This window comes from Pavona decussata, unplaced genomic scaffold (assembly GCF_977016875.1).
Source record: "Pavona decussata unplaced genomic scaffold, jaPavDecu1.1 SCAFFOLD_143, whole genome shotgun sequence".
In the NCBI taxonomy this organism is placed as follows: Eukaryota; Metazoa; Cnidaria; class Anthozoa; order Scleractinia; family Agariciidae; genus Pavona; species Pavona decussata.
Window position 1 is genome coordinate 1,170,001 of NW_028145556.1, and position 21,297 is coordinate 1,191,297.

General features: G+C 36.4%; 1 protein-coding gene across 9 annotated transcripts in view; it reads right to left on the reverse strand.

The window, feature by feature from the left end:
• The window catches only part of LOC146466506 (uncharacterized), a 41,696-nt gene that overhangs the window by 5,087 nt on the left and 15,312 nt on the right, over nt 1-21,297 (reverse strand). For 3 of the 9 annotated variants that reach the window (XM_085126989.1, XM_085126995.1, XM_085126992.1), the window contains 5 exons: nt 12,184-12,275; nt 4,617-5,334; nt 1,235-1,329; nt 736-889; nt 405-468 (listed from right to left, as the gene is read on the reverse strand). In XM_085126989.1, the coding sequence (XP_084983115.1) occupies nt 405-468; nt 736-889; nt 1,235-1,329; nt 4,617-5,294 (991 nt within the window). In that variant the 5' untranslated portion in view covers nt 5,295-5,334; nt 12,184-12,275. Of the gene's footprint in view, nt 1-404; nt 469-735; nt 890-1,234; nt 1,330-4,616; nt 5,335-5,540; nt 5,914-12,183; nt 12,276-12,440; nt 12,460-16,776; nt 16,796-17,622; nt 17,884-21,297 lie in introns of those variants that run through there. The other 6 variants (XM_085126991.1, XM_085126993.1, XM_085126994.1 and 3 more) reach the window with 6 other exon arrangements.

Genomic DNA, 21,297 nt, shown 5'->3' on the forward strand with positions numbered 1-21,297 from the left:
TGTACTTTATTTGCTCATTTTGTTTTTTTGTTTTTTGTCACAATCATGACTTCGTAGAATTTAGGTAATGTTTAAAACACAAGCAGCAGTGTTTTATCGGGATTTTTTAGATCCGATAAAACACTTGCTGCGAGTTTTTTTGAACGGCTTCAAAAACATATCTGGAAAAGCATGTGTCAAGAGAGTTCATAACAATGCTGTTTTTGTGAACGTTGGAAATAAGCATACGAGAAAAACATTAAACACCGCATACTAATAAGGAGAAGGTTTTATCGGGTTTTAGAACCACTGCACGTGATGTTATTTCGACCATTTGATAGGTTAATGGGATTATGAATTACTAATGAGTTTTTGAAGTCGTTCTAAAGATCTCTGAAAGTTTCCTAAATACATTTCAAACTTACCTCTCAACTCAGCATTCAAACTAACTCCGAGCCGCAATTCCTCACTTCCATTAACGGCTCCAATCTACAAATGCAAAGAGACGGAACATTAAATCAAACTGCAATAAAAATAGATTCAAGACTGCGTGCATTAAAAGAAAGCAGGCAGACAGCAAAGGCTTCAACCTGAACAAATTTAAACGTCTTCTGGATCTCTGCATTAAAAGGCGTTTCGTGGCTCAGTCAGTCGCTAGAGCATCCGATCGATCGGCGAAATGTTATATGTTCGATTCAGTCGGCACTCAGAATTTTTCCTTCTTTGTAAAACTAAATGCCGTGATTTACAACTTACCACAGAGCCATGCACAGTGAAATGATGCTGAATGCTGGCTGATAACGAGGCTGTAACGATAGCAGTAAATATAGCGATGATGATGATTCCAACCAGGATCCACACGATACAAAATATTCGCGCCAAAAACGATTTGGGTGCTCGGTCACCGTACCTAATAAGTAAAGAATGGCATAATACTTAATACATACTATGCTAAGCACATTTCGGCGGATATTTTTAAGAGTTTATTTATGAAGATGATGTGAGTTTAAACAAATGTAGACGGTTGTGATTAGAAAAGCAGTGGATTTAATGATATTACCTTTACTTAAAAGGATCTTCTATGACAAGGGGGTTTCAAGCTTTTGTGGATTTTGGAGCAAACAAAAAAAGAAAATAAAAAAGAAGAAGAGGAAGAAGAAGAAGAAGAAAAGAAAAGAAAAGAAAACTGTAGAACAGGTTCGCAGGAGGCAAAGCAACACCTCTGGCACAAATGAAGGACCCTTCATTTACTCACCCAACTGTTGTCATAGTAACAAAAGCCCACCAAAAGCCTTCCCAGGTGCCATTGATAAATGGTCGCGGGAATTCGTCTGGGTTCTTCAGACGGTCCTATCAGGAAAAAATTAACATCGACTGGATTAATAAATGGTATTGTTATATACGCATTTTTTGGCTATAGCTCATCGTCACATGACATCTAACAATGAAAGTGTTTCCCGCCAAAAGTCTCCGAGCAGGCAACATTGAGAACACTATGACGTCAGAGGGTAACATTCACTGTTAACCGCGAATGTTGACCATCGTTGCCCAGGAACAAAGTGTGACTGAAGGTGATGTGATGCTTCGCAAACACAGTTGTCAGCACGTTTCTCGAAATTTTGTTTTTATCAACCAAATGCCTGCCTTGCCCATATTTAGAGCCTTCTTTTAATGAAATTTTTTTTGGAAATTCTGGTTTTATAATATTAATTGGTATTTGGTCCCCATATTTTGACGTTTTTAAGTATTCCTTGTATTGTACTGTTAGCTAATGATGAAATACTACTCAGGTTGCAAAAGGTACCTCAATTGCCTTAAAAAATATGTTTATGCTTGCTTCATAGCTAACAAGTTAAACAGATATTAGCACTGGTAAGTGTTTTTCGTGTCATGTTTTCAAAATTGAAATGCGCATGCGTCTTTGTAACCAAGAGGGATATGAGACGAATGTCTTCAACATGAAAATCGACAAAGCATTTCTGCTTTATTAGCCGTCTTCACAAAATAGTTTTGTACACAACATTATCAGTACAGCGATAGGATGTCTTTCTCTTAACTTTGAATGCATTTTGTTCCAATTGACCTTTTTACGCCTTTGAGACTGAAAAATATCTCAAAATGAATTTATCCGATTAATTTGAACTTTTCAGTTCTTGTTTTTATGATCAACAAGATGTGTGTTTTAACAAAGGTTTTTCCATATGATGAACGTTGAGATTCTTATCACTCGGCGGCCATGTTGAGACTTGCGGGAATAAAAAGCTTTGTTTTCGCACGGCAAGCCTCGGCCAGACGCGAATTCAGTGCGAGGCCGTGCAAAAACGAAGCTTTTTATTCTCCTGAGACTCAAAATGGCCGCCGTGTGATAAAGGTCTATTCTTAACATTTCAGAAATTCTTTCGCTTAAAACAATAAGCAATTAACCTCTCTTCTTAAAAATAATGGAACAGTTGAAATTTCACCAGATTTAGCAGGAGTTATCTTTTGTCAAGTAAACTTTGGTAGAGCTCAGCATGTTGGATGATTCCATGATGAGTTTGAACTGTTTCTCTTTAATTTAGTTTTTGTTTCTCAAGTTTTTCAAACATGTATAGTTCGTACAATTTCGAGTAAAATCCTACATGTGAAACATTATTGAAAAGTGGGCTGTTTTTCTGGTGGATGCCTGCTTCAAGTGCTTAATATCGCCACTCTGCCGACTTAAGTGACTTGCAAATATAATGGGCAACCACAAGCCGTTTAAAATCCGGCTAGCTGCTAAGTCGGCGCTTATGAATGTGCAACATTTCGGATGGATAAGATGTTTGGAACAATGGCGGACTTAGGACAGTACAGTCCTTAGACTCTCAAGACCGGTTCGTGGAAGGTGATGGGTTCGAATTCTGCTGGATCTCATACGTGCTGTTTTTTTAATCAATATTTTATGTTCAAAACTAAGACTGAATACAGAATAAGTAAGACAAAGATTACGTTTGTCATTTTTTCTTCTTCTTGCATTTGTTTCCAGTAAACTGTGCTTTAGACATCAGTTTTCGCTAATTTTGTTGAAATCATTTGATCTTTATCGACTATAAGTCTAAAACTTTTCCACTTATCCTCAATTACAACTCTAATCGCCATTTTCCCTTTCGATTATCTTACTAGTAGTTGCTGTGGGTAATTAATTTTCGCTTTTCTTCACCGAAACAGGTGAATTGCCGTTAAAACATACCGCCCCAGCAGGAATCGAATATTTGTTAATAAAGACACCTAGATCATTCTAATTACTTGGCTTTTAAACTGATTCCTGGCAGCAAAACCAAACGCTATGGGTTGTATGTTGGCAACAGAGGAATATTGAAACGGTTACCCCAAAAGGTAATTGACAGCATGCGTTACATTGTTAAATTGAGAAAAGAAATTTGAGCGCTTCAATATACCGGCTGATTTCAAAATATTGGGCTATGCACTTGTCATTCATTGAAGTTTACTTAAGTTAATTTTCATCCATATCTCAAAGAAGATGAAATTTTAGATGATATGGAGGGTCGTATATTGTTTTAAACTTTAATTCTTTAGCTCAAAACTGCAGATGATAAACTATCAGAGATTTATCGGAGGATTTTAGAACAGAGAGTCGACTAACTGTAGAATCAACTTTATCCTTTGAACTACAGCAATTTAGAACGAATGTCATCAGTCAAAGGAGGCCGGAGTCACATTAAACTTTAATTGGAGGGATAAATCGTAATCACCCGCTGATATACTGTCGAACTTGAGCTGTAATTTCCCCACTGATAGGCATATAAAACATAATGAGAACTTCTTTTAATTAAACTGTATTGAAGACAACAAAAGCTTTAACGAAAACTTCATGGTCATTCAAAATAATTGATATATTTTCACTACAACAAATTGCCTTTGTTAAAGCCAGTTAGAAAAAACGGTTTGAAGTGAGGTAAAACTCAGAATCAGAATCAACGTTGTACATCTAATATTTTCCCTTTAGTAATTGAGAGAAATTAATCAATAAAATCGAACTGAAATAATCGAAGTTAATATATATCTATAATAATAGAACACTCAGTGGCGATAACTAACTCAAAAGAAGTCAATAATAGACTGGAAACAAATTGACGGTTAATTTTTTCAACATATTCTATGAAAATTAAGAGATTTGACCTCTTTTATTTACCAATTTTAAAATTTTGTTCTCAAGCCGAATTCATTGCAGAAATTAGACTTGATTTAATCCCCTTGACATATTTCCTAGCAATTCTGTCCAGCTTATGGCGTGATTACAGCTTCATGTGTCAATGGTCACTAATGGTCTGTAATAGGGTAAAACCTGCTGAGATCAATTGAAAGTTCTATCCGATGTTAAGGCTTTTATTTCCAGAATAAAAATTATAGACAGCTTTCGTGGCGAATGCGAAGACTCGAGAATTTGTCCGGGGACAAATGATGGTCTCGTTATCATAATTTTATGACAAACGAAAGAGAAACAAAAACTACTGTGAAAGAAAAGCGTTCATCTGGGGTTGTCGTTGGAAAGTGATTGAAAATAAAGAATGGAGAGTTTGTGATAAAAGTCGTTGAGGTTTTATGCTTAATCTTTTAAGTGAAGTTGGGATGAAACTAAAATGAAGCTGACTTACCAGCAACCAAATGATAATGCCAGACAATGTTGCTGCAACAAGAATGAAGATAAGAATCGGCCATGCCTTGAACACGGTGTTCATCAGCTGGGAAGTCTTCGTGTCTTCTGTCTTATCACGGACCAGGAGCGCTACCCTGGGAGCTTGGACGAAAGGAATGTAAGGCAGCTCTTTAAACGATTCGTCTCCTAAGCTCTTACCAGTAATAGGGAAGCTAAAATCATAAGCTTTATTCGGCCGGTCCAACTGCCCTTCTAAATCCCGGATAGAGCCAAGAATCTTTCCATATTTTACGGTCGTTGCGCTGTTGCAGCAGACGTGAAGCATCCTGTTAATAAGATGAGGAAAAATGCCTTCAACGGCAATTTTTCCATCCGTAATGTTTGGCTTTGTATATGGGCCATAGTACTGCCACGCGGCGGATAAAGGAAGGCCTTTCGAACACTTCTCGTCAACAGTATGGCGAGATATTTCCTCGGCAGTCAGTTCTTTTCCAGTGAAAGTAATGTTTGTCATTAAATCGCTGTTGTTTTTGGCGTAGATGTCGCTTGCAGCGAAATAGAACCCCTCATGGAATTTACTTGTGAAGTTGGATGGTTTAGCAGGTACATTCGCAATTCCATGTGCTAATCCGCCCACCATAAGCACCAATGCGACGCTGATTCCAACTTTATCCATGACAGAGAAATTCTTATTCGTCCTCGGCCACTGCACTCGCCTGAAAGCATTGAAAAATATCAGTTAATGTTCGGCAACGCTTTGTTTATAAGTCATGGTTTGGTCTCTCAGTTTCCTGTGGACATTAACTGGTTTCTAACGACACCGTGACACTGTACATCTGTTGCAATGATGCGCAGATTTGTCAGAAGAAAATGTTGTGTTTTAATTAGTCTAGCGTGGTCCGAATTTGCATAAACTCCTTACCTGTTGTGTAAAAATAGTCGTTTCTTAAAGTCGTTGATTGCTTCTTACTCTAACCTCAAGATTAAAGTCTTACTAGAGTGTCTACATCTGCAGCTGCAGTGAAATACGGCCCTATCAAGTTAACCGTTCTTGAAACGTCTGTCGTAGTTTGGGCGAAGCAAGCAAACCGAAATCAAAACATAATTAAGAAACTAAAGGTCACCTGAGAAATGTAATGACTGAAAAGTTAGGCTCTCTAAAAGGGTTCTGCAGGCGGTAGAAAATATTGCATGATCAAAACATACGCAGCCATAACAATATGAATAGAACAGCTGGTAGTAAACGACAAAGCTCTCTGGATAACCTGGACAGTAAGCACTCTAAAGCTTATCAGAATGACAAGTCTATATGGGGAGACATTAAATATCTTATTCGAAGATAACGTTAATGAAAACTTTTCTTATTAATTCAGTTTAGATTAAAAAAAAAAAAAAAGAAAAAAACGTCAGATTTGTTCCTACCAGTGTTTTTGTGGCGCCAAGCTGGTTGTCCCTAAGGCTGTTCATTGTTAGCGACATGCTCTTTCTTTATAATTCAGAACGGTGGGGAGTTCCTCGCTCCGCTAGGGATTGTGCGTCGTTTTTGCGGAATCATCAAATTTTAATAAGCTGCCCCCTAAAGTTTCTGTGTATCAAAACATTGTTTCTCGTGGTGATTCACAATCTAACGCAAGTGAAAAATACGTTAGTGTCATCCAAATTTAAGATGCTTTTATTTATCACATTTTGTCGTTGACTGTCTATTTTTCAGTGATCCAGTAGCTAAAAGGTTAGCAGAAAATCAGTAATGACGCTAAAGCCACTGAAGTATGTCAGTCGCGTAGAAAGCTTTGCTTATTCATTTCCAAACTTAATCAATGCTTTATTTTGAAGATCCCTTATGGTAATTTGCGGCGAATAAAGCGAGCTTATCATGGCTTCTCAGTATTTGTTTTGGCGTTCTGTAAGTGAAAAGATTTGTTACGATTTGTTGATTTCCTGCTCAGTATACGAAAAAACAAGTTTGGAGGAACGCGGTGTTAATATGTTATTGGTTCCGACAGCGCCAAGCGGATATGGTTTTTAGGAGGTGATAAGGGATAATAAAAGAAATACTAGTTAATCTCAAGTGAAAGTTATCTGGAACAATAAATTGGAATACACAAGGCTTATGCTAATTGAAAGTGCTTATTAAATCTCTCTTCAGTAAAATAGGTGGTAGCCATATTTACACGTATTTGTAAACATAACTGTTTCATGGGTATGCACAATGACTGTACATGTGAATTCTCAAGATTGGTTCTTCTTATAAAAATGAAAGGCAAAAAATATAGCTGCTTTTTGAATGTCATTAAGAAGATGCCCTTTGGCAAAGTTAAAAACAGGCGGAAAGTTAAAACTTGCACCGCTCTTATATTAGGTATTTTCAAACAGCAAATACCGTTAAATCTCCGAAATCTCAGTTGCATTTAAACATCTGTGGTCGAATATTTTCAAGCCGTAACTCCACTTCATGAACTCTCTAGATACTGCTCTTTCGGAAGGAGACATTTTCTACCGTAGAAATAAATTTTTAATAAATGTCGCCTCTGCTTAATCAAGCACTTTTTTCTGAAACTAGTTGTCTAACAAAAATACCTAACGGGCAATATTTGTACGGTTCTATTCATTCACAATCACTACAGTGCAACATTTTAAAACATTTTGAGTTTAACTTTTAGCGTCAAATTGAGAAGCTATACCAGGCATTTATAGTGAAAAAAAAAAAATGTTCTTCGGCGGTTCAGTTTTTCATAATCATAAATGACTCATGATGTGTTTGCCATCGCAGATGTCCTTGAGGCAATATTTTATGTCTGTCTTTTGCAATAAGAAAACTGTCATTTTAGGTTTCCTTAATGCGGCCATATCTTCTTACTATACATTATGAAGTGCGTTTTCAAAACCATTTGAAGCTATGTATAACCTCTATGTAAGACAACTGTTCGACATGAATCAAAACAAAGTGTTAATTCCTAACCGTGACTATCCTTTTTGGATTAAGCGGTTAGACACATGCAGACATTGAGGCAACGTGGTCAGAAATCCTTATTTAATCCCTTTTACCCTAGTAAATTGGCGACAAATCGTACCGTTTCTTAAAAACGCCATGTTGGGAAGTAGCTATTTTCTTTGATAAATACATATCGATAAATCAGGCTGAAATAGTATTCAGCGGTCGCCTAATAACTATTCGAAGTTGAACTGATGGTCAAATTCTGGCAAAGTGTTCGAGCTCTATTTAAATTCAGAAAATGATTATACTTTAAAGGTTACCATTGTCTTTGAAAACATTCTGTAATGTAGGAGGATTTAGTTAAATACAAACCACAGGATTAGTTCTTTGGTTAATACGGATTTAAAACCTGCATGTACATAACAAACACGGCTTTAAACCTACTCTCATAAAAAACATTACTCTGACATAAACAGGGAGTTTCCAATCCAGCAAAAGCTCCAGAGGGTTCCGTTTGAAAAATCGCGTCAGTAAAGTGAGACTTGTTTTTGACGGCGTATATTCATTTTGAGGTGAGCAAATTTTAATTATGATCGTGATATTAATATCCATTAACTGAACGGACTAAAACCTGTCTACAACTCAGCCAATTTTCGTATGTGTTTGCTGAATTAAGAACAGCACTCATTTTGGAAATGGGGTTTGCTAAAAACAAAATTGCCTACAATTTCCTCTAGGGACGTCACTTGTGATTCTCGATTTGTTTCTTGTGGATAATTGGGCTTTCTTTACGGTGTTAGCTTAATTTACGGCCAACTTGAGTGTAACTTCGGCTCTGTTCGTTAACTTGAAAAAATGAAAGCAAAACGTTCACTTTACCCACTGTTATCCAACAGAACTGGTCCCTCTATTATGTGATTAATGCAGATAAATTATTGTAAGAGCAGGGCTGGTGCAGTGGTGAGAGCACTCGCCTCCCACCAATGTGACCTGGGTTCGATTACCAGACTTGGCGTCATATGTGGGTTGAGTTTGTTTTTGGTTCTCGTCCTTGCGCCGAGAACTTCTTCTCCGGGTGCTCCGGTTTTTCCCTCTCCTCAAAAATCAACATTTCCAAATTCCAATTCAATCTGGATTATTGTCAAACACGTTATCATGAGCCTCTGGTTCGAGAGATTGCTAAAGCATTACCCGAGTTTGATATTGACATGAAATAAATTACTCTACTTCACTTTAATTTACTGCATAGATGTACTATTTAAGACACAAGAAGGTGACAAAGAAACTTTCAGTCGAGACGGGGCTTCAAACGGATATAACATAATTCATTTTTTGTCAGCATTTAGTATGTTTACAATTACATCGTGTTCGTTAGGCAGTAACCGAAATAGTGTTCAGTTTAAAATGGTTGAAAGACAGTAACGACAAATGATACTCAGCTGATTTCTGTGTTAGTGACTATACAGCCCAAGGGAAAAAAGTCCTTTCACTAACAGAGGCTATATCTATTTACTTAAAAACTATAAGCTTCGGTTCTTAGCTTTATTTTCTTGGTAAAAAAAAGACAACAAAAGATTAATTCGTATGATAATAATCCAAGTCCGGTTGTCAGATATTGAGAACTTTCGATGCGCCCATGAACGTTTTTCTGAGATTGACTTTGTCAAAACTGCATAAAATTGTTTTCCGTCCGACACGGTTTCGCTAAAAGCTGCTTCGCTAGACGCTGTGTAATGCTTGGAAGGTAGTATCGTGTAATTCTATGCCTTAGCCATATGTCATCTGATATCGCTTTATAAAAGATAGTAGAGACGAACCTTTAGGAATATTTTTTGAGGTTTGAGTCAGACGTTTTCTTCCACTCCTCACACCGGATTCTAAAAAAAAAAATCGAGTTTGGTTTGAGCACAGAGCGACTGCCGTACCTAACTGGCTCATATCAAGCCGACTACCGGTAGGTTCAATTCGCAACATGTGTAAATCTGAAGATAAGTGAGAAGCCTTGGTCGTAGCTAAAAGTCTGTCATACCAAACCAAAATCGAATTCAGTATCTACACTACCGCAACACATATTGTCATACCATTAGCGCCGGCGCATACAAACTGGGCCTTTATAAAGGAAGTGACAGACATTAACACTCAAACACCTTTAAACTGAGTCCCGCACGTTTATAAGATTCGATCAGATCACCTAGAGGTTATTATCCCGTTTCTAGAATTTTCCAGATAAACGAAAACAATTTTCTCTTATTCATAGACTCAGATATCGATCAGTTCACATACAATTATTATTTTCATAATTTATGCTAAAAACCTTGCCTTCTGAAACTGCAGTGAAATGATTTCATTTGTTAACGCTGCTTAATTCAAGCTTTTAGACGTATTTGAAAAATTGAGAGCTCTGCAAAGTGTTTTTCTGTTGCTAAATTGTTTTATTTGGAGCAGTAAGCGTTCTTCGTTGGAATGAAAACTTTTCATGACCCAGCATGTCATGACTTCCTATCATGTCGAGACATCTAAATTTCAAGTTCAGCACAATTCATATGGTTGATATCGTTTATTCAAGCTGGTACTCGGAACAAATGGAATTTGTTCACGTTTAATAAGTCCATTTTATTTTTATCGAAGCAAGGAGAAGAAAATGTAACGTAAAACGCATTCAAGGAATTTGGCCTGAAACAGTTTTAAAATTGTTATTCTTTAAAAAGAAGCCATTGGAACATGCGCATGAAGAACATTTCGAGAATGACCTCAAAAATATTTATTTTGTTTCAGTCTCCCGTAGGACGCGTTGTAATGAATAAAAATTCGATAAAAGAAGTCTCAAAAGCTCACTAGGAAGAAAACGACGCTTTTCGTTTTTGCGTGCGCAACCTTCTTCAGGTATTTTCAGTAACATTCATCAACAATCATCGTTATTATTTTGTCACATTTTAATTGCGTCAATGTCCAGCAACTTGAGAAAAGGCTGCTTTTTTGACAAAAGAAAAAAGAACGCTTTTCGTTTTTTTCCTGCACGAATTAATTCAAGTTTTTTCACCATCCATGATCATCACCATCATCGTTATTAACATGATTAAGACAATCGAGTTTATCACTTGATCACTCGTATCATACTGAATTGGGAAATGTGAGCAGTATGTCAGGTTATTATGTCTACAAACTAAATTTTATCGATGGGCCCTTCAATGTCTAATGAAGAATTCAACAATTATCAAAAACATAAATATGTTGCATAAAATAAGCTTCAATGAAAGCGCACCGTGATTATTAGTTAAAAGGCGCATTTCATAACTTTGGGAAAACACGGAAACCCTTCCCAAGGTTTTCTTTTTATAAACACTACTGTTACCACTTGTTTAATTCCGGCAGAGCATTCTTTACAACTCGTCTCTCCACAAGACGGTTTTTCGCTCAGTCCTGAACTAGTCATCAAGGAAAAAGCTTTCTATTTCCTCAATGTATGATGTATAACCAATTAAGAGCTCAAACAAGTGCTTAATATGACAATTTCTGCAATGGCCAGTAATGTAATTTAATTCCTTTACTTATGTCTGTAATGCTCTTATATAGGGAAATCTTTTGAGTAATTTCGGCCATCTGCCGCCTGTATGTCTGAAACACACACACAACACAATTAGAAAAATTCGCTTTAAAAACCTGCTTCAATAATACATCCCCGAGTTTTAAGTAATTACAGTAGTGGAAGGAAACAAATGTCATAAGAATATCCTTTAGAACAACCCAAGTTGTACAATACAACAAATAATTAATTGTACGCGTATTCCTTGCTGTGACGCTTCCTTCCTTAATTTTACTAGCAAAGGATGACACGTACCGTATGTCACATTCAGACATCAATTCCTTCAATTTATTTTCAGCTTTTGGAAAGTGGAAATTCGATTCAGGGCAATAAACTGTCTCGAGTAGCTTCTACAGAAAAGAGAGACATTAAAAAAAAAGTGAAAAGAAGCTTTGAAAGAGTGAACTAGACCTTCGACAACTGCCTCCTGTTGTTTGTTTAAACGCGAGTTTTTGTTTTGAGTACGATCGTCATCGTTTGTGCATTTTTTTCACGTTAACTTCCTTCCTACTGCACCGGTCAATGCTCAAGCGAAATTCGCCACAGGCTCAGCTTCACCGGCTCAGCAAACATTTGGCGACAAAACACGGAAAATCTGATAAGATCGCGTTGCAAACACTGCTGTTAAAATAAATATCGATTCTTCGCAATTGCTTCAACGAATAACTAAATACCCTATTCAAACTAAACGCTGTCAAATTAAACCACCAAGTTTAAAAGAAGACGTAAAATATAATGTTTAGTGCTCCTGTATATCTTTCGAATAAAACTGCATGACTGAAACTTAAATACAACTTTTTGGTCTTTGTAACTTAGCGCTTTACAAGAAACAGGAGAAATTTCGCAGTCTTGGATACAAACTCATTTCCAACATGACGCTTTCTCGTTCAGATGTGCAAACAAAAAAGTTAAACGCCGGTGCATACGGTGTTCGAAAAAATTAACCTATTTAGTGAATTTTGAGTCAAAAATCCGTTACACCCGTTGAAGTTACTTCATTTTAGAGAGATCACTAATTACAGTCGAAGAAACATCAACAACATTTACCTTAAAATGCGTCGCTGAGGTTCTCCTTAATGTTTGAGTTCCATCCGATTTGTTGATACAAATCCGCAGCGCTTGGAAATTGGCTATCCCGTCTGAAGATGAGAAACCTTTCGTTTAGATAAAAATCATTTAAGGGCACGGGATTGTATCCAAATCATACAGAATAATATAGACAATTATTAAATCAGGAAACCAAATTCTCAGCGGTTTAAGATTCACTGACTAGCGGGTAATGAATATTCCGTGGTGTTACGTACGTACTTACTCGCTTGCTGGGTAATAAGTTGTTGTGAGTGCGTAGCGCGAATTCATTGCTTGTGAATAAATAATGACTTGAGAGAGCCTTTATGACAGCATCCGAGCGCCTAATTGTATTTGTCTTTGTTCAGGATGTAGTTTTTATCCAACTTCGCTCATCCTAAAGCGAACAATACAATGCTAAGATATTTCCTGTTTGCTGCCGATAAAGCCCTTATTCGCTTGAAAATGCCCAGTTTCGCGAGTTCAACATTGTGAATACAAATCTTCCAAAACAAAATGCTAATAACTTAACCCTTTCCGTCGGGACATCTCGGCTTAAGTCTTTCAGCACTTTTATTTCAGTTTTAATGGACGGTACGCTTAGAGCGGAAAGGGTAATCGCGTTTTTTCTTTAAACGTACGACACTCAGAACAAAGATTCAATTAAGCCTAAGCATCTGTTCACCTCTAAGTACAAATGGGTGAAACGAATCTACATTTAACACACACACGTTAAAACCTACTGGCCGTACGCAGTGGGAAGCGCTATTTTCAAAAGTCCTGGCTTTGCATGAGTTCAAGATATAAATTCCTCTTGTTTGGGGCGTAAAAACGCGTTCGTTTTTCCTCATTTGAAATTGCCTTGTATACATTAACCTAAAACCACAAAATTTTCTTATTCTTTTTATCATATTCCTTTTAGATTAATTTAGAATGCGGCGCATAAAGTAATCTCATCACACAATAACATTTCCATGCCATTTCTAAGTGCACTTTGCATAATACTTAAGCTGTTTTTTACCTTAAAAGTCTCACTAATGGCTTAGTGAGAGAGTAAATTATTCAATATCTCCAGTGAAACAAAATAATTTCCTTACTGGTATCAAATAATTTTGACTTGTTTCATCAGTATTGTTGACAAGATTCAGAAAATTTAAAAACTGAAGCGCCTAAAATATTTCTCTTGCGAACTGAAAACCGTTAGTAGGAAAGCTGCGTCAATGAAAACGAAGAATAAAATTATTAGAAACGAGTAAATATATTTCTCAATAATGACCACGACTGTTGCAATTAAACTGTAATTTTAAATTATTATATGAAAAAGATTGAACGAGTTGTAATTATTTTACTTTCGTTCGCTCTATAAAAAAATAAGCTACAAAAAATTAAAAATAAAAGAACAACACTTAGTGCTACACTGTTCATTTCTTTGTTATGCTACGGGATTTATATTTGAAAACGCACTTTTGGTGTTATATCAACATAGTTTAGAAGGTAATTTAATCACCGTAAAAAGATTCCAGAGCTGGTGTTTTGAGCGTTAGCCCTCGTCAGAGCAATGAACACATTTCAATTCTCTGAGCAGACTGTGCAATTTTTTATACCTAAATCTTTTTCTTTATCCGTGAGTTTATTAAGTTTCGTCTTGCAAATCAACCGTAAAAGCAGTCATAAGTAGTAATAATAATAATAATAATAATAATAATAATAATAATAATAATAGTAAGAAGAAGAAGAAGAGTATAGCAACTATAAAAAGGAGTCCTCCGGTCACTAAAAGTGGCATGGTTTTCAGGAGGGTCCTCTAACATAAAAATATAACATAAACAAAGTTTATTAAAGAGCTACAAGAGATACAATTATAGGAGGCTAAAAATTTCTAACACAAGAAATATAGTTCAAGATCAGTTTTAAACGTAATTGAGTCAAGCGCAGCTCAACTCAATTACTTATATGAAAAGCATTGACTGCAAAACAGTCTTTTTCCTTTTTCTTTTTAACTTTCCCTAATCTCATAGCCAGATATTTTCTCTTTGGAGAAAACATTTGGGGTCCTCTCCATTCACCCAACGTGTTTGGTTCAACCAGTTGGAAGGCAAATGGCGCGCGCATGTACAGGAACATTTCTGGCCTGAACAAACGGACAAGCTTTCGTATATACAAAAATTCTTTTTGCCAATTTGTTGGTTTTGTACGCCATCATGTAAGTTTTTCATCTGTCAATTAGGCTGCAAGTTTGTAAATGAAAACGAGGCTTTTTCGGCTTGGATGTTTAATTTCGGTCACGCTCTCCAATCCGATTGGTCCATTAAAATGGCCCCGCGCCATGCGCCACAATTTTTGCGCAATTTTTTTTAACCATTGCTTTGCTCGCGCGCACACCAAAAGTTTATACAAACATATCTTGACGCCGCTATGAAATTGGCTTCTTGAATAGGTTTCCCTGAATCATGGCCAGTTCCCAGGAAGGCGAATGTTTTATAGTGTTGTGTCTCTGCTAAAAATGTGTGGAAAATTGGCTAAGCAATCTTACGCGTTCACCTTACTACAGCGCCCGCACTTGGCTCGCACCTTTGTGAGTGGCTTTCTTCTTTTCCAAGACTCTTGGCAAAGTAAACTTAAACTCATTGATTTCTTTTGATAAGTACGGCATCTGAAATGTTACCGACATTTTAAAGCAACAAAGTGAGCTTAAAAGTCAATATGGGAAGCTACAGAATCTATGCGAGCGCTTTTTACTGCATCACTGACAAAATTTGAAATACAGAAAGGACGAAGAAGCGTTTATGAGAAACCATGACTATAATTTTTCTTTTTGATAAAATCCTAATGTTAGTAAGGCAGGGCTTTGGGCAGGTCACCTAATAATTTCGTGGCTCGTATTATGATGTGCATAAGAAATTTGAGAACGTTATCCGAGTGGTGAGAGAACTTTCTCGGCTTCCCGAAGAGAAATAATTTCAGTTAAGGGATTCTGTTATGGTATTTTAATGTTAAAGAAGCTTTTCCCTTCTTATTTAACAAAGAATCTCCTCGTTCATTCAAAACCCCACAGCTACATGTATAGAACTAGCCGGAATATCTAAACCTTTGCCGTTGCTCCCACCCCCCCCCCCCCCCGGGTGAATACTCCCTGTTGATGGACTGTATGGGGAGACTTCGCCCAAAACCGGGGGGGAAGAGATTTCACGAAGTATCAGAGGAAAGGGTAAGGAAAACTGTCATTAAAGTATTTGAAACAGCTTTTTAAAATATCTCGAACAGATCAACCGAAAAGAGATACAATTTTTGTACTGTACTTTGTGAAAGGGATACCATTTTGTACGGAAGATATATGAAAGAACTTGGAAGGGCCACCTTTGCTGTCAAAAATGGTATTTTAAAGCGTGAGGGTTTGCCGGGGCCTGGGGCGGAGATTCCACGTATGAAACTATCTTGAGTACCCGCCCATTCGGGACCTTTAGGCGTGGCGAGCAAACAAGAAATTTAAGGAAAATCAAGGATTTTAAGACAAATGCAAAAAGCAAGTTATAGAGAAAGCATTACAACTTTAACTTTTAAATTGTGATATTTCGTCTTTAAGAATTATTGTTATCAGCATTTTCGGCTTCAATCTATATTCTAATTTATTGGATTAAATATTTAGTGTTAGCCCTTGTAATGTGTGTTTTCCATGTTATTGTAAATTTCTTCTGAAAACCGTCATTTTGGACGTACTAATAAGATTATTTTATTGCACTGTTCACATATATTTTTTGCAAGCCTTTATCAGACGTAACCTTCCTTTAGCTTCCTATTAGCCTTCCTTTTTATCACTTTCTGTTACCATAACAAAAATTTAAAGTGCTGAGAAAATATGTTTAATTTCTATCGTGGCTATGTTTTCAATTGTTCAGTTTAAAAATTCTGGCGCAGTGGGGAAGCTCCGCACGAAATTTAATTTTTGACTTAGTCAGTTTTTATATATATCCCTAATTCTGAGTGATCATTGGAGGAAATTTCAACTCATGGCGCAGGCAATTTTGCTCATTCAATAAATTTTGTTAAATTAAACGTCGAATTAATTTTGCTATCAAAGATCCGCAAACATGAATATCCGACAAATTAGAGTTGAAAAAAGGTTGACTTAAGGTTTATACGAGGAATTATGAGGCAAAAAGAGTTTATTACTGAGCACTTGTCGTTCTTCAAACCCGTTAATAAGTCAGTAATTCTTCGCTGAGAAAAATCTCCGAAACCATCTTTAAAATTAGCCCAATTGAATATCCGGTAACCACACAAACAAATGATGATCTTCTGAACAACACGAATTTTGGTCGAATTTAGGTGCAACACACATTGTTTGCTATGAGGCAACGTTATGTAGAATAAGCTTGAAAATCTGATACAGCGAAATATTTCAGATAGTTTTAGCGACGACGGTTGAATCGTTCTACAAGATACCGGGTATGAATATATATTAATTCTGAACAAGGGTATATATCCCACTGTTTCTGAATATAAAATAGTTTCGTTCTGTTTCTTGTTGAGGAGCAACCTTGGCGAAAAATCAAGAAAACAAACTCGGCTTACCTTTGAAGTGAGTTTAAAGCTTCCTATTAAGTGCATATCAGTCAGACTTTGGTAAAGGTGAAATAATATTACCTATTGGATGATCCGTGGAATATCATATGATATGCTGATGGTTGTGTCTTATTTCCCCCCGAGTTTAGTCTGCTAATTTTTCCCGCCTTTACAAGCAGCTGTTGAGTTGATGGTCAAGCTTCGTCTTTTCATTGGCTTTATGACGCGGTAGCCTGTACCCCTGATTGAGTGAACTTTTGTTTTTCCTTAATACAAATTCGTTAATTTGGCATGGAATGAAAAGCCGCCATTTATTTTAGTCACAGACATATTCTTGACAGTTTTGATTTTCCGCTGCCAGATTTCTTTCCAGGCTATGCGTGATTTAAGGCAATCTGTAAGCGTTATATGGACTCTATCGCTGATTTCACGCGAACTTCCATAGATATCGCGAAACGCACAAAGAAAATCAACCTCTAAATAAGCTTTGTTTTGTTTACAAGGCTAACGTAAGTATTTGCGATATAATTTTAAAGGCGTATTCTGGTTCGACAGTTTAACCTTAAAAACAAGTTTTAGCCGCGTAAGTAAACGGAAAAGGTGCTCTTTCGAAAATCGCAATTGTAAATCAGAAATCCGCACCGAAACTCATGAATTGTCAGGCGAAAAACTGTGTTCAAGGTGAATACAATATTTCTATGTATAAAACTTTAAATTAAACAACTATGGTATCAGCATCATTAATGCTGTGATTTGCAAGCAATAAATTATCTCAAGAGGAACTTAAAAAACAACGAAGTTAAGTTATATGATTGTATGAAGCATGAACGCAATAAGAGATTGTCAGATAGTTACCTCCAAACGCCTTGAAACCTCCAAGGGAAATCCTGGTGCGATATGTTCGACCGGTAATTGTTGTGTTTGAAACTCAAAATACTAGTGGCAAAACGACTAGCGAATCACGAGTTCGAACAATATTACAAGAGGGAGAAGAAACGTTTTCTCAAACTATAATGTGCCAGTACCGCTAGCCGCCATGTTTCTTCTTTGTGATCTGAGTACAAAATACCATTTTCGCTGCATTCAAAGCGTTATAACGCTTTCTTCAACCTGCCGAATCCGCCAAAGCTTTCTTTACTTATTCATGACGGAAGGACGCATTATAATACAACGAATACAATGCAGGTGTTATGACGAGGCGGCTTGGTGTGAAGTCGATACAAGTGAGCCAGGCGATAATTGATAATAACACAACTAAAGACATGGAATAATAAATTATACAGCCCCAAGTTGTTTTGCTCCAACAACATTCGGCGACGTTGAAGATCTTTTTAGTTCTGGCAGGGATTTCGATCCGAAAACTGTATATGGAAGGAGATTAATTTCTTAGCAGTGAGAATGAAATAAATCGGCAATTTAAATACAATCCTAAATCTCCATTGCAGTTGACAAAACTGTGCGTTAAATCAGGTTTCTCGTTAAGTGCTTAATTCCTGGGTATGCGCTTCCGAAGGAAATATTGCTTCACACGACAGTAGCTTGTGGAAACTAAGCTTTTAAGACATGCGAATAGCACATGGTGTAAATGGGCAATTAACGATTTGAATCCTCGATTAGACAAAAAACTGTGCAATGTCGCGCAATGACTAGGGCTGGCGTATGACTGATTCCGACTGATTTAAGTATGTCTTTATGTCTTCCCGAGAAAGTAGTTCGCAGATGTAAAATTGGCATAAAAAGGTCATTAACATTTTAAATTCTTCATTAAAACAAAACAATAACATCAAGTTTTCATAGAAAACCTTGTGCAAATGCATTTTACAACTTCTAGCACTTGTCAAAGATGTTTGGAAACATGATTCGTGGTAGTAGATCAGATTGGGCCGAGAATTTCTCGCCAGGATTAATTTTTTGTGTGCGGTAGATAAGGTTTCTGAACACAAACCCGTGAAGATCGAAGACTCGTCTTTTTGAATGAATTTGAGATGTTTTCAATTCCATCATATTGTTTAGCCTCAGTGTTTCCATCTGACCTCTAGCATATTAACATTCATTGTTCAAAAAAGAAAAAAAGAGGGTGCTTTCTCAAACTCAAGAAAATTCCAAAGTTACGTCGTAAACCAGATTCGTTCAGATTCCTACCAGTTGACAGCGAACGCCCAATGATTAAAGATAAATTGTGGTAAAAACGATTATTGAAAACATTCCTTTCAATTTAACTAGAAGTGTGAAACAGTTAACAAAGGATAAAAAGAATTACACTTACTAAAACCAGCTTATCACAGCTGTCAAGTACTTGAGATGGTGAAAATTACAGGCTTTTATTATCATAACCGGACCAATCAAGCTCTCAGAAAAACTTATAACAGGTTGCAGTCTTAAAACGTAATAAGTGCTTGGTTAATTATATTTCACACTTCGAATTTGGGCTGCACAAATTCAATTCTTATTAAAATGAATCAATTAATATGTATAACAACAATTGTTTTCCAATGTTTTCTGTGTCTATATAGAGCGTTATAGGATTGTCCAATGAAATTTCTTGTTAATTTGTGATTGTCAGGACCTGGTCTGAGGCAGATTGTCTGCAATCATTCGATGATTGCTGCTAATGTTATTCGAACGAATAATCAATAATTTCATAGACTTAAGACATTGCTTTAATTTGACCCAATGGAAATGATTTCGGTTTCTGAATCCTGAGAAACAATCATATTTTACTGGAATTTTGTTCTGCTGTCAGTAGTATTTATCTGGCTCAATAGAGAGCGTTTCATTTCAAAAACAAGAAACATTTGCATCGCAAACTGATTTCACATGTTATAACTTATCAGGTAAGCAATTTAAGATTTACTTTCAATAGTTATTTATTTGTTTGTTTATATCTATCAATCAATCTATTTTTTTAGTTATTTATTTATTTATATCTGCACTTCAAGTTTGGGAGTTTTGTATGTCGCTAAGTACCCAGTGAAACCCTCGATCGTCTGTCCGTACAAACAGTGTTCATTTATTTCAGCGTGGACTCCTCAAAACAACAGCGCCTTCATGTTTGCAACATGGAATTTTCTGTTTCAGTTTTTCTACCTTTTTTTCTTCGATGTTACTAGCTGTACCTGATAATCACATCTGGCTAACCAATTTATTTCTTGTGTACATTTATGACGATATTTCCGAAGAAATGCATACATCTGAGGGAACTTAATAGGCGGGTGTATAACTGCTGTTAGTACAATCCGCTTTTTTTGTTGTTGAAATTTTTTCCACTTCGAGAAAACATAATATCAATAAATAAATATCACAATATATTCCATACAGGGATTTTACCAGCGAAGGGCCATTAAATTGGAAAATGCGCCATCTTGGATTGCCGAAAACAAGAAATTAGAGGCGAGGCTACCAATTCCACACATTTAATTACAATTGTTCGGGGGCCCAGTTTTTCAACGCCCGATTAAGTTTATCCTAGATTAACTCTAACTTTGATTCGAGTTAAATTACTAATCAATGAAGATCCATCCAAAAGATTTTTGCCTCTCAGTTTTGACTTAGATTTTTCTTAACATTTAGCTTGAAAAGAGCCTTTGAAACCATTTCAAACGAGCAAGATGAAAACCTCGATTAACTTATTATCGTGCCGGATTAGCGTTAATCTGCTTTTGAACACCGGGAAGTCTGAAACTGTGCCTTTGGATTAATAAACTCCCGTGCGCTAAAAGTTATTCATTTTTGTTTTTACTTTTCATATAAAGTTCCCAGTTTATAGGTTGATACCAACTGAGCAACACGGTCCAAAAATTTGAAAAATTAAACATAAAAAATAACCCTTAAAGACGACACGGATTTATTGAACCGCATGTTAGGACCTCAAGTTGACAGTTTACTCGGTTCACTCAACAAGTGACTTCTTTTAGGCAGTGGTTTAGTGGCTCTGTGTTGCATTTATGAATCTTCTATGAAAATCAAACAAGCATATAACTTTAAACATAATCCGAAATATCATTTCATTGGCATCTCTTCCGAATTCACGAGTTCGCTCACAAAGCGCTTAGATTTTAGATAATGCAATGACTGCACGAGCCAAAACAAAGCAAAACAGTAGTCGTAGTATTGACCGGCGTGGTCGTATGAATATGTTTTCCTTCCATCACATACGTAATCAGTAAGCTCAGAAATATCACTGACGCGAACTACGTTGAAATACTGATACTAGCTCAGCTGCTAGCTACCAAATAAACAATATAATGTTTAATAAACCAAAAGTCAGCCAGATCTAATATTAATTCAGTAATTTGACATTATGAAATGACTGAAAATTACCAAAGAAATTAAATAGTATGCTGAATTCAGACAACTCCGAACAGTCCTGAAAGGACTGATTATAAACTTTCTTACACAGTTTTTATTTCAGAGATGCTTTTGTTGATCGCGTTCATTTGTCGACATCATCTCCTCGATATTAATCCTATAATTTTTTTTGAATTTGGAGAAACCTCTTTGTGCAGTTTTTAAGAAATGTGTCGCCAATCC